This window comes from Lonchura striata, chromosome 5 (genome assembly GCF_046129695.1).
Source record: "Lonchura striata isolate bLonStr1 chromosome 5, bLonStr1.mat, whole genome shotgun sequence".
Lineage (NCBI taxonomy): Eukaryota > Metazoa > Chordata > Aves > Passeriformes > Estrildidae > Lonchura > Lonchura striata.
In genome coordinates this window covers 5,720,157-5,733,062 of record NC_134607.1, presented here as the reverse complement: position 1 = coordinate 5,733,062, position 12,906 = coordinate 5,720,157, and the positions used below count along the sequence as shown (strand labels likewise).

The 12,906-nt window shown below is 43.1% G+C and overlaps 1 protein-coding gene across 2 annotated transcripts; it reads left to right on the top strand.

The window, feature by feature from the left end:
* Positions 1–885: 885 nt before the first annotated feature.
* On the top strand, positions 886–11,032 carry FAM118A (family with sequence similarity 118 member A). 2 transcript variants are annotated; one of them, XM_021529920.2, is made up of 8 exons: positions 886–908; positions 3,378–3,433; positions 4,650–4,902; positions 5,856–6,077; positions 6,683–6,811; positions 7,577–7,862; positions 9,378–9,410; positions 10,811–11,032. In XM_021529920.2, exons 2-8 carry the CDS (start codon positions 3,387–3,389, stop codon positions 10,906–10,908), a joined length of 1,068 nt encoding a protein of 355 aa, XP_021385595.1. In that variant the 5' UTR covers positions 886–908; positions 3,378–3,386; the 3' UTR covers positions 10,909–11,032. The 2 variants fall into 2 exon arrangements, with proteins under 2 accessions (XP_021385595.1, XP_021385596.1); XM_021529921.3 differs by lacking the exon at positions 886–908 and adding an exon at positions 2,164–2,417.
* Positions 11,033–12,906: the final 1,874 nt, after the last annotated feature.

Below are 12,906 nucleotides of genomic sequence, written 5' to 3'. Positions count from 1 at the left end.
GGGCCTGGAAGTTTTTACATTGGAAGTTTTTTACACTCTGGCTTTAAGATATTAAAAGTTAAAAAAAATAAAACCAACCCAAGTGTGAAAAACACCAAAAACACCAATCACTTGGTTTTTAAAATTTTAAAAGCTTAATAATAATAATATGGTTATAAAAATAGTGATACTATTACAGCAACAAAATTTTAGAGTTAGGACAATTACAAGACAATAAAAAGCAATGCATCATGGACGTCTGGATGTTTTTGGACACTAAGCTGCCAAAACCATGCCTTGTGAACAGAGGAATAACCCTTAAAAGCAATAGCCTGTTGCATATTCATATATCTCATACATGATGTATAAATTCCTTGCAAATTAAGAATTTTATTCTGGTTTTTGTCAACTCCTGCTCCTTAAAACTGGTGGTTCCATAAAGAGGGAGAGAAGGTGAAGGAATGTTTTTTCTGATAAGGAAGCTATAAATCTTCAGGGTTCGTGTCGCTGTTATCTCTGTGCGAATAATTTCTTCATTATCTCATCTCTTTCTTGAGCTAGTTAAAAAGCATCTTACATAGCATAGTTTCTACTTTAACAGTATGTTATAACCTAAAAAAACATATTCAACACGTCGCTTGAGAGAATTAATACAGCACAACTATCTAACGTTACACACACAAGCATTCATCGCAACGTTTGCCAACAGCAAAATATGCGGTTTTCACACCAAAAAAAAAAAAAAAAACCAAACACCAAAAAACACCAAAAACAACATCAAAAAAATCAAACAAAAAATCACACACACAAAAAAAAAAAAAAAAGAAAAGGAAAAAGAAAAAGAAAAAAGAAAAAAGAAAAACCCCCACAGCATCACGCCTGACGCTGCCCCGCCCGCCCCCGCCGTGCCCTCAGCAGAGCCGTCCCAGGTAACGCTGCCGACCGCGCTTTTCAAAAATCTCGTTTTGTTTTGCATTTTCCCCGCCGCAATGTTTTTCCTCACCAGCACGTCCATCGCCAGCCCGTTTTCAGAGCGCTACCTGGTAAACCTGCGGGTTTCCAGGCGCCTTCTCCCGCAGCGCCGCCCCAGCCCCGTGCCGGGCGCTCCTGCCCTCAGGGCTTGCAGCGCCGCTCCCGGGCCGGGACCCGGGCACCCTCCCGGGGCTTCGAGCGGACCGGCCAGGCCAGGAGCGGCTCTGGCCGCAATCTGCCTTTCGGAGCTGCCGGAACCTCGGCGGCCAGGCGGCTGTTTCCCGGCGGCGGGAGCCTGGAGCCCGTCCGGGTCGCTGCCGGAAGCCGGCGGGGAACGGGGAGCGGCGGCGGTGCCGCCCGGTGACTGCTGCGGCTCGGCTCCGGCTCCCCGTCCTGCTCTGCTCGCGCTCCTGGTCCTGCTCCGGCTCCTGCCCTGCTCTGCTCCCGCTCCTGGTCCTGCTCCGGCTCCTGCCCTGCTCCGGCTCCTGCTCCTTCTTCTGTTCCTGCTGTGCTCCTGCTCCTTCTTCTGTTCCTGCTCTGCTCCTTCTTCTGTTCCTGCTCTGCTCCTTCTTCTGTTCCTGCTCCGGCTCCTGCCCTGCTCCGGCTCCTGCTCCTTCTTCTGTTCCTGCTGTGCTCCTGCTCCTTCTTCTGTTCCTGCTCTGCTCCTGCCCTGCTCCTGCTCTGCTCCTTCTTCTGTTCCTGCTCTGCTCCTGCTCTGCTCCTGCCCTGCTCCTTCTTCTGTTCCTCCTCTGCTCCTTCTTCTGTTCCTGCTCCGGCTCCTGCCCTGCTCCGGCTCCTGCTCCTTCTTCTGTTCCTGCTGTGCTCCTGCTCCTTCTTCTGTTCCTGCTGTGCTCCTGCCCTGCTCTGCTCCTGCTTCTTCTTCTGTTCCTGCTCTGCTCCTGCTCCTTCTTCTGTTCCTGCTCTGCTCCTGCCCTGCTCTGCTCCTGCTCCTTCTTCTGTTCCTGCTCTGCTCCTGCCCTGCTCCTGCCCTGCTCCTTCTTCTGTTCCTGCCGTGCTCCTGCTCCGCTCCCGCTCCTGTTCCTCCCCTGCTCTCGCTTCGTCGAGTCAGCCCGCTGACCTGGAGTTTCAGTCGGTGAATAGAGCTCTTATTTCGCCCGTAAAACCGGAGTGTGTTGAGCAGGACAGATGCGAGATTAGAAGTTTTTTGCCGTGTCCCCTCGTTGCGCTGGGAGTGAGGAGCCAGCTCCCATCGCCGGGCATCCCTGGGTCACGGCGGGCTCCCGCTGCCAGCCCTTGTTGGGAAGCAGCTGAGCAGAGCTGCGGGCAGCCCCGAGGATGCTCCGGAGCTGCTGGCCGTGCTCGGAGCACGGGGAGATCTGAGCTCCATCCTCCTCTGCGAGGAGCGGGGATCCCTCTGCCCTGCCCGGCTGCGCCTTCCAGGAGCGACTTCAGCAGCTCAAAGGAAGCAGCGAGGTCTGAAATGTTCGTATGGACAGCAGCCCGTGGTGAGATGTTCTTATTAAACGTGGGGAGGTGTAATTAATAAAGCTTTCATGAATGGTATTGTAAATGCAAGCGAACCCAATGGGAAGAAATTACGATGTCTGACTCAATTCATAGGGCTGAATTATTTCTTTATTATAACTGCTTGTTTCCAAATTACCCTCTAGCACATGAATGTGAGAGCTGGCAACTATCTTAGGAGCCCTAGGCTCTGGCACAATGTTTATTTGAGGGACTAGGGACTGCAGTTTGCCATCACCATCACCAAAAACTGTCTCAAAGCCAAACAAAAATTGCATCCTCATAAAAAATTAAATGTAACGAAATTTGGGGGTTTCTAAGTAATGATCCCAAAGCCAGTTCTCCTGGCAAGACAGAGTCTTTCTTGTACTTCAGACATAAGACATAATAGATGATACAGTAGTAAGTTATTTTTTTCTCAGCAAGTATTTTAAATAAAATCTCTCATACCCTGCAGTCCGGTCATGTAGCTAGGTGGCTCTCAGAAGGCTTTTTGTGAGCAGGTGGGATGTGGAAGTCTGGTTTTCCACAAACTGTATTGAATAAATTGATTCTTATGAAAAAAATAAAACCATGAAACTCATTAATTGACTTGAAATGACTTGTAGTTTTAAGTGTGATAAATTTTATCCTGAATTTAGGCACAAGTATTTTTTAGCTGCATGAACAGCTGCATCTCTATTACCTCTGTCCTATGGCATTTGGAAGCTTAACTGGAGTGTGCTGGGTTCGCACACTTGTCCTTTGGCAGGTTTGTTTCCATCACTGTCTTGCTTCACTGGGATGAATGACACATGGATGAGTGACACATGGAGCCTTGATATTACAACAGTTGGTAGGAATAAAGAGAAAAAAAAATCAACAGTAATAAATCTGATTTTGGTTTTGGCTTTTTCTAGGATAGAAGCAGTAAGAATTATTTTGCCTTTTGTTTTATTCAGGGCTCAGAGATGGATTCACCAGAAGGGGCCACCATTAGAAGTGAGCAAAAATTCAGGTAACTTGTATTAGAGTTGATACAGAACTGTCTCTTAATGAAAATCTGACACCACAGTGGAAATAAACTACTGAATATTGAATACAAGAGCAACATCATGCCAGAAAACATGAAATTATCCCAGAAGCTAGTTTCTTCCCTGACCAAGTACTTCATGCTCACTCAAGTTGTTTATGAGGAGGAAACAATTTGGGCTAAATGTACCAGGGAGGCATGGGGCCATCAAACATATTTTATTTGTAGGCACTAGCTGACAGCCATACCTACATGTTTATTGCTTTGCCTGAGGCCATTTCAAGTTGAACACTATAGTTTGATCCAAATAAAGTTTGGAATGATTGTGAAATAAGATGTGTTAATCATCTTTATTACCATGTTACCAGGAACTGAAAATCTGTAAAGGTAGTTTGGTAAGTCAAGAGGAGTTCTGAGTTTCTGTACTACTGAAATCTTTGTTTGTACAGAGTGATTTTGCTGTATGGTTTATATGCATTTTCACTTATTTGCTGAGTAAACATGAAAGACAGATTTTCCTCACATTCCTCTGTGCTGGTTTATGCAGAGACTATGGATGTAACACCAACACACCTCTGAGAGGGATCTGTGGGTAGTAATGTCAAAACAGTGAGTTGGATGAACCCTGGATCTGAACCAGCATGACTACTATGTTCACATATCCTACAGTGATCATAAATCAGAATAAAATACTTCCCTTTTTCCCAGAAAAAAGCCAAAAGTTTGTTTTCTTTTAATAGTGTGACTTGTCCCTTTGAAATAGTTCTACCTTTCTATCACATGTATTAGTTCAGTCATTGGACAATCTTTTGCCTACTTTTTTAAAAATTTCATTGGGAATGGTGTTTGGCTTGCCCAGCGGCCTGGAAATTGGCAATTGTCAATTTGGATCTGAGAGACAGTAGTGATTTGAAGTTGTTGCCTTTTTTTGGCTGGCATTAACCATGCACATTTATTTGTCTGACACGGCAAATAGGCGTGAAGGCTATTGTTGGTTTGGGGGAAGCCATGAGCTTCTGTGGCTCCTGTCTCATCCTGTTGTGTAGGAATGGAGAACTGTAGGAACAGATCCTGCTGGTTTGTTGGTGTTGTGCAGAAGCTTTAATGGCTCAGGTGAGCTTCTGGAGTCAGTCCCTGAGCTCTTCAGGCAAGCCAGGGAATGCACTGTGAACAATGCACACTTTTGTTTTCTGTGTTTAAGAAAATTCTTGAAAAGCCTCATAAGAAAGCAGCCTCGGGACCTTCTCCTGGTAATTGGGACGGGAGTGAGTGCTGCAGTAGCCCCAGGAATCCCAGCACTCTGCTCCTGGAGGAGCTGCATTGAGGCTGTCCTTGGAGCAGCCGAGCAGCTGGAGGTGCTGCACCCCGGCGATGTCGCTGAATTCCGTAAGAAAGTAATGAAAGAGAGAGACCTGCTCGTGGTTGCACATGATCTCATCAGGAAGATGTCACCAGTGAGTATGTTTATAACTCTGTTAATTTCTAAGCCTACTAAGTACCTTTGTTCTGTTATAAGGGAACATTTCTTCCAAGAGTTGATTTTTTAATGGTGAAAATGGGAATTTTGTGAGTAATCGTACAGCATGTTGTACATTTTGGGGAGACTAAAAAATCCCCAAGTTTTAGTATAAGTTAGCATTCATCAGAATTAATGCAAACAAGAGTCCTGACTATTAAATATCTGATGTAATGTTTTTGAGATTGAAAGAGGAATTTCAAGCTCTCTTTGAGCCTGCTGATGGCCTTGGGCCACACATTGTGAATCACCAGTGCAGATCACGCTTCCCTGAGGACAGCCTGTGCATGCCCCATCTCAGTCATCCATCCGAGTTTCCAGAGGTTTTCAAATGGTGTTAAAACCTTTGCCAGGTTTTCCTTCTAGTTTAAATAGTGCTAAGTGTAGGCTGGGGTGAACTTCTCAAGAGCTCCAGTGTGACAATAAGTCAGCATGTGTTCATAGCAGATTTAATCATTAATAAAGTTTTCTCAATCAGGAATGAAAACAGAAACTGCTTCCCATCTCCCTCCCCCACTCAATCCCTCTTAATACTATATCCCAGGGATATCCAGTATATACTGAATAGCTGAATTCTGATAAAATACTGGTGTGTCTGAATCCAGGGTAAGCTAATTTAAGTGTTGTTCTATTGCATTTGTATAACAAGCTCTCTTGAGAAATCCTTGTTTGTTGCCCAAACAAATTGGTTGGAGCTACACTAAGTAGAGGCAAGAACACTGGAACAAACTGAGATTTGTTTTGGGTGGTTTTGGTTGCTTTTGGTACTGTTCAAGCCCTCTTTTACAGGAATGCTTTGGCATTAAGTAGCCAGAGGGTGTGGGATTCCTGTGGGAGGCAGCTGTAACAGAGCACATGGCTTGATGGGGTGTTCCTCTCCTCTCTCCTCAGCGTACCGGGGACACGAAGCCCAACTTCTTCCAGGATTGTTTAATGGAGGTGTTCGATAATTTAGAACAACACATTCAGAACCCTGTGGTTCTGCAATCCATCCTGAGGCTCATGGAGAGAGGCACAATGGTTCTCACTACAAACTATGATAATCTGCTTGAAATATTTGGTCAGCAACTGGGTAAACCTATGGAATCTTTAGACCTTAAAGATAAGGATAAGGTATGATTAGAGCAGTAAATTAGACTTAATTTATGACAACTTGGACATAAGCCACACTGAAAGATGTTTTCCTGTTTAAAAAATCAAGACTAAAAGTTGTTAATTGTTAAAGCATGTCTATAACTTACAGCAGATGCCCAGACATTTCTTTTGTGTATCTCTTTAGTCTGAATAATCTGCTAACATTTACCAAGGAGAATTTCAGTGATGTGTTTGTCAACCAGTGCCCTGCCATTTACTGGAAAAACCCACAAATTATATAACTCATGTAAAGTCATTGTTAAAATTCTAAATAGAATTTCACCTGGCTGGTAGTTAATTTGCTGTTCATACCTTTTCTGCCAGTGCTGCTTGAGCTTGCTTTTTGGTTGACTGTCTGTTTAACCCAAAAAGCCAGAGACAGCTGCAGTATCAGCCATCACCTCTTTTTTAAGATTTAAAGTGATCTGTGTAATTAGTAATTGCAATGTCTTGCTGTAGGAAAGGGCAAAAGTAGTTCTTTCTGCTTTAAGTGGTTTATAAGTCAGTTCAGCTGTACAGTTTTGCAGATTCATGGTGAGTGTGGTATATTATAACAAAAGGATGTATCTTGCATGATGCTTTAGGTTCTTCAGTGGGCAAGGGGCCATATAAAATACGGAGTTCTTCATATTCACGGCTTATATACGGATCCCTGTGGAATGGTGCTTGATCCCTCGGGATACAAAGATGTTACTCAAGATCCTGAAGTCATGGTTGGTGTGATCTTTTAAAATTTTGATTATGTTTTGTCAAAGTTTTCTTGTAGTCACTGCAGACAAGATATCTGAGGCTCTGTGGGATCATACAGGTTAAATACTTGGGGACCAGAGGAACTATTCAGAATTATTTAGGAAGATGGCTCTGTTGGAAGGGCAGTCTATGCCCTTGGGTACAGTGGCTGTGTAAATCACAACCAAACCCCTCAGCTGGATGTCACAGTTTGTATTTATCTCTGGAAAGAACAGGAACCTCAAAATACTGGACTCCAGGACAGGCATTTATCATCATATGATTGCTAGGTTTCTTAGGGGTTTAAACTGGTATCAGGATCCTGGACTTAATGTTGTCTTAGCTGTCATAGTAAGTCAGGTCAGGAATATTAATTTTCCATATTTAGAGGCTGACCTAACAGGAATGCAATATTCTGTCACCCTAATTCTTTCAATTTAAATTCCCTTGCTGGCAACACTTACATGCCTATTTAAATTCCATGGAATGGCTTGGGTTGGAAGGGACCTTTAAGATCATCTTATTCCAACTCCTGTATTTTATGAGATTTTTGCCCTTTTTTTTTTCGTGTAGGAACAATGGGTTTGAAATGTCAGTTTGGCCTGGTCCTAAAACATTTGCTTTTTTCAGGTCACTAGTGAGGTTCTGCTCTGCTGGTCCTTTTCTTGCTGATCTATTTTAAAAGTTCTGACCTTGGGTTTTGTCTGCTGAAGTAAATGTGGCTCTTGTTTCTTTCTAATCCTTCACAGGAGGTTCTTCAGAACTTGTACCGAACCAAGTCTTTTTTGTTTTTGGGCTGTGGAGAGACTCTGCGTGACCAGATATTCCAAGCTCTTTTTCTTTACACAGTAAAGAACAAAGTTGATCTAGAACATTACATGTTGGTGCTTAAAGAAAATGAAGACCACTTTTTTAAGCTTCAGGCAGATATGCTGCTGCATGGAATAAAAGTAGTGTCCTATGGGGACTGCTTCCAACAATTCCCAGAATATGTCCAGGATCTGACTGCTCAAATCTGCAAAGAGAGAAGTCCAGGTAATGTGGCCTCTTTTACACCACAATCTGGAGCATGTTCTGGGCACTTTGCCCTGCCTGAATACTGCAGCTGATCCAAGGCACTGACCCTGTGTTGCTTGCGAGGGACATGCAGTGTTGGAGCATGTGGCCAAACTGTAACTAGATTTTTTTTTTGAAATCTGTGCATTTTGGAGGTCTGTGGATTCTTGCAAATTTAATCTTGAATTACAGATTTGTCTCTTTGTTAGTATTTGGTAAAGATGTTTACTTAACATATATTTATGATGTGAACTACTTCAGTTTATTGAGGATTACATAGTCAGAAATTGGACTTGTCAGGAAAAGAGACCAAGAGAATTGAAGGGATTAGCTGGTGAGATAAGCTGGTTGAGTCACAATATCTGACTGAGCATAGAATGGGAAATTAAATCAGTGCATCCAATAAGTGTTTGGTTTAGTACACTTAAGGTTGTGAAGAGAATGAAGAGAAACAACAACTGTATATCTAAGGAAAGAGATTTCTTCAATGTTTTCCAAACAAGGACAGTTCTGTTCTGGTTTATCCAGAGAACAGAGGAATATAACTAAATTACCTTGGGAAGAATTGCTATTTGACAGCTCTTCTATTTATCATTTCAGTGAAACTGTTTTGTCTAAAATTACTCCCAGGTGGTGCATAGGAGAAACCTTTCCCTGAAAAGTGCATGTCCAAATTAATATCCTGTTTTTTGTGACTTGATGACTATTCCAATTAGACTGCATTATGTTTTTCTTTCCATGAAGGCTAGAAAACAATATTTATCACACCACTGGGATTCCAGGAAGTTTGTCTGTAGCCTGATTTGCATCAGACTTGCAAGAAGAGGGACCTTACTCAGATTTGAAAACCTCATGATAGCATTCACAATCAAGATCCAAAATTAAACAGTTTCAGGTGTGCAGAATTGCTCTGTACATCACCAAAAACTGTCAGGGTTTGGTTTTTTGTGCCTATTTACAAACTCTCTTCTAAAATGTAGTAGGGGGAATTTGTTAGAAGGGTTATATTAAAGAAATGAGAAATGCAAAACCATGGTAAACCTGATGCAGACTGGGGACTACAGGCCCCTGGACACTCACTGGAAAAGGAACATAGCAAACCACAGTCCAGAAATCCTGGAATGCCTTGAGGACCACTCCCTAGGAGAGGTGAAAGAGAGCCCAACAGAGAGGCTCAGCTGGACCTGAGGTCATGGTTGGTAGTAATCTGGGCTGGAGTAATCATGTCCTGGTGGAATTCTCAATCTGCTAAACCATGAATGGAGTTGCTTATGATTTAAAAAACTGTCAACTGGGGAAGTTCCCACTGACTGGAAAAGAGGAAACATAACCCCTTATGGGAGGAGGGTGGAACTGGATGAGCTTTAACATACCTTCCAACCCAGACCATTCTGGGATTCTAAATACAACCTTGCTGTTTTGGGATGGTGCATAAAAGTATAAAAAGTTTCTGGATGCTCATGTGTGTTGCTGATGTGTCTTCCACTTCTCTAGATGCTGATCAGGTGGACAGCACAACGCTGTTGGGTAAGTAACGTTTTTATTTTCACAGAAAGTTCCAAAATCCTACCAATACAAGAAAAATACCCCTCTCTTTTCCAAAGTAATTAAGTAATTACTGTGCAGAGCTCTGATCTAGCTCTGAAAGTTTGCTGAACATTCTTTTTTACTCTCTGGTTTTCTTTCTGCCTAGCAGCAGGTAACTGATGGCCTTTTCAAGTCTATCAAATGACAAATGATAATATTACCTCAGTGTACTCTGGTGAACGCTAGTAACTTTTATATGCATTTTCTGGAGCTTTTATATGCTAACATCAATGAAATTTTTGGCTTAGATTTCCAAATACAGGTTTCTGTTCCAAAAGCCTTCCTTAAGGGGGTCAGAAAGAGTGAATCTCAAGGGTGTGGTACTGAAGGTGATTTTACAGCTGAGCTGTTCAGGTTGCTTTGTGATATTTCTGTGAATAACCCTAGCATTCCAAATTAATAACCCAATTGATGGAAAAGATACAGTGAAACAAAAAGATTCCACTGCTGAGAGATGTGTGCTGCTACAGCCAACATCAAAATTGTATAGAAGTATAATTCAGTACTGCATATAAGGGCCTTTGGCAGTGCAGGAGGTGAAAACCCTGCTCTTTCCTAATCAAAAAGCACACAAGCTCCAATACACTTGTCTGCAGGTGTAAAGCTGGAGATTAGTTTTGTAATTCCAGTGGGATTTTAAACTTACCTTTTGTTGAGGGGGAGACACAGCAACCTTTCTCTCAACTAAGTTCATAAATCCCAATTTCAATAAACTACAATTAGGCAGAACAGAAACCGAAACCTTGAGTACTATTTATTCCAGTCCCTCTTAACAGTCCTCCTTTACTAATTTGTTAGCACCATCTTTAGGTAGTTTTAGCACCTGTTTACTTGTAGTTCAGAATACAGACCAAGTAAAAAACTGAAAAGGATTTTTGTGTAGAACACCCCACAATTTCTATTCCATTCACTTTACTCTCCACTTATGCTGTTTATGCATTTCCAGCCGCAGCTTACACCAAGGATTTTTGCTGCAGACTTCTGGAATGGTTCAAGCTGGGACCACAGGGGTAGTCAACCCTCTAGCTCAAGCTGGGGCCTCTGAATAAGGGATCCAGACTCATGTGTGAACTTCACAGGTGTAAAATTAGTTTTGGCAAAAGGCAGATGAATCCTGAGCAGAGTCCCTGTGGTGTCAGTACTGGAGATCAGTTTTGGGGGAGAGCTTGAGCCCAGATGTTTAGCAGGGTTAATGTTACATGTAATTCAGAATCCAAATATGAGAACCTCAGGGGACCAGGATTGTGTTTATCTTGGTAGCTAGTGCTTAGAATAAAAAATACACCAAGCACATGGATGTAGCAATAATAATGTGTTTTCTTTTCCTTCTCTCACCCCAGGAACATCATGTGTGGACTGTGCTAAAAGGAAGTTAGGAGAAAGTGGCACAGATTCTCCCAAGAGGATCAAGCAGTCAGATATGCCCACTCTTGAATGAAAAAACCCTAAACACCCAAGGCCCACTCCAGAAGCTTTTTAACAGTAGGTGTTTACATCTGCTGCATGGAAAGTTTTGAGCTGATATTGTAATGATTTTGAGCGGAATAAAATTGTACATACTAGGTTTTCTGTTTCTAAAGTCATAAATGTGTCGTGTGTAAAGCTTGAGAATCAAATGAGTCACTCCCCTGGCACTGCCAGACCACTCAGGCAGGATCTGCAGGGTTAGACAGAAGCAGATGCAACTTCTCTTTGCATCTATGTGAAGCCACTTGGACCAAACTTTTCCCCAAGTGGAGCTGCCCAACGTTTGAATCTGTCAAAAGTACCTTTGAAAATAGAGGGGTTTCAGTTCTTCCCTCAGCTGAAGAGCAGGTGAATTTCTGAATTCTTCAGGGGTCTTGCAGGCTTCAGTCTCTGATCCCCAGATCCTGAAGAAGAGTGCTGTTCCACATTTATGGAACCCACTGCATGATGACCCACCTGCTTTCCACTTTAGGCATGAGGATTTGTTTTTCCCTTTGTCCAGTAAGGCACAAGATCACCTGGGAAGGAAAAGCTGGAGCAGTGCTGCATCTGCAGGGCTGGCACTCCCTGACTGCTTTGCAGTGGGTTCCTGTGGAAATGTTTTCAATATTGCTACATCACAGACCATGCTGCCTGCTGCCTTGGACAGCAGGTAATTCCTAGTGTCTAAGTTTGCCTTTGGCTGAACTGCTCCGTGGGTGAAGGTGAGGCCCAGCAGTACCTACTATTTTCCCCACCTGCATCATGTTGGCAGCAAGACAGAATTCTCACTGCAGCTGCCAGCACTGAAAAGCAGGTGTAGTTTTCCAGCCTCAGAGGCTGCAGGACAGCATGTCCAGGGCTGTTCTTTGTGCTGATGGTGCACCATCACGGGTCTACCTGACAGGGCTGAAGGACTGCTCCTGTCAGGTGTCCCTGTGGCTGCTGCCTAAGGATTTCTGTTATGCCTTCTGACAGCAGGTCAGGTTGTGTTGGGGTTTTACAGGAGGACAAGGGGTGGGGCTGGAGACCTTTCTGTCTGAACTGTGGTTTGGCAGGTCTTTACTCTCGTTACACAAAAGCTCCTGCAGCTGCTGTAAAGTGCTGCTTTGGAAAGTGACTGGTCAGGCTCTTGCAGAGCCTGATGATCAGCTCAGAATGCTTCACCTGTTGTTTCAAGCCAAGCAAAATCACTTGCATGGAGGTAGTTATGACCCTCATTACTACCATATTTAAACCCTAAAGTCATGCAACTCCTTATTACTTGAAGTTAGGTCCACAATAGGAAATCCCACCCCTCCCTTGGTAAGGATCAGTTTACACCCAGCATTGCTGATTTTTCCCTTGTAGATATTGCTGAACTGTGGCTTGTCCAGCAGCCTCCTGTCTTGAGGGCCATCTATTGTATCCTCAATCTTCTAATACATCACCAGATTCTGAAATAAGGCACTGATGCTGACTCATGCCATACACTTCATTTTATTCAATGAAGTGTAGCAATAACACAAGTATTTGATGAACATCTGTATTCCTGTGAAACACAATACACTCCTGGCTCAGTCTTCCTCCCTGAGGCAGGATCCTCACAGGCCCAGCACAAGACCAGGGCTCACAGCACATGACAAGGTAGGTATGTGCAAGCAACCAAGAGGAAAAAAGGAACCTGCTCTGTGAACACAAAATTATTAACAGCCACAAACTAAGGGAAGAACTTCAGGACACACAGAGGTGGAACATAAGCCAGATAAAGTGATTCCAGCTTTCAGTTTTCTTTACTCAACTTAGATGAAAAACTAGATGAACTTAGATGATTAACTTAGAAGAAAAATTAATTAACTTCCATCTGCTTAGATGAAGAACAGTCAGCAAAGTAACTTCAGTGTAGTGGGACAGCTACATAATAACATTACATTTATATATATATATGTATCTATATATATATATATATGTTTAATTTGTCTCTATAGCATGACTCATTCTTTCCACTTCT

Coding starts and splice junctions, on each gene's coding strand:
- FAM118A (XM_021529920.2), top strand. CDS start 3,387: ATGGATTCACCAGAAGGGGCCACCATTAGAAGTGAGCAAAAATTCAG. Junction 6,078..6,682: donor ACCTTAAAGATAAGGATAAG/GTATGATTAGAG, acceptor ATGATGCTTTAG/GTTCTTCAGTGGGCAAGGGG. Junction 9,411..10,810: donor GGACAGCACAACGCTGTTGG/GTAAGTAACGTT, acceptor CTCTCACCCCAG/GAACATCATGTGTGGACTGT.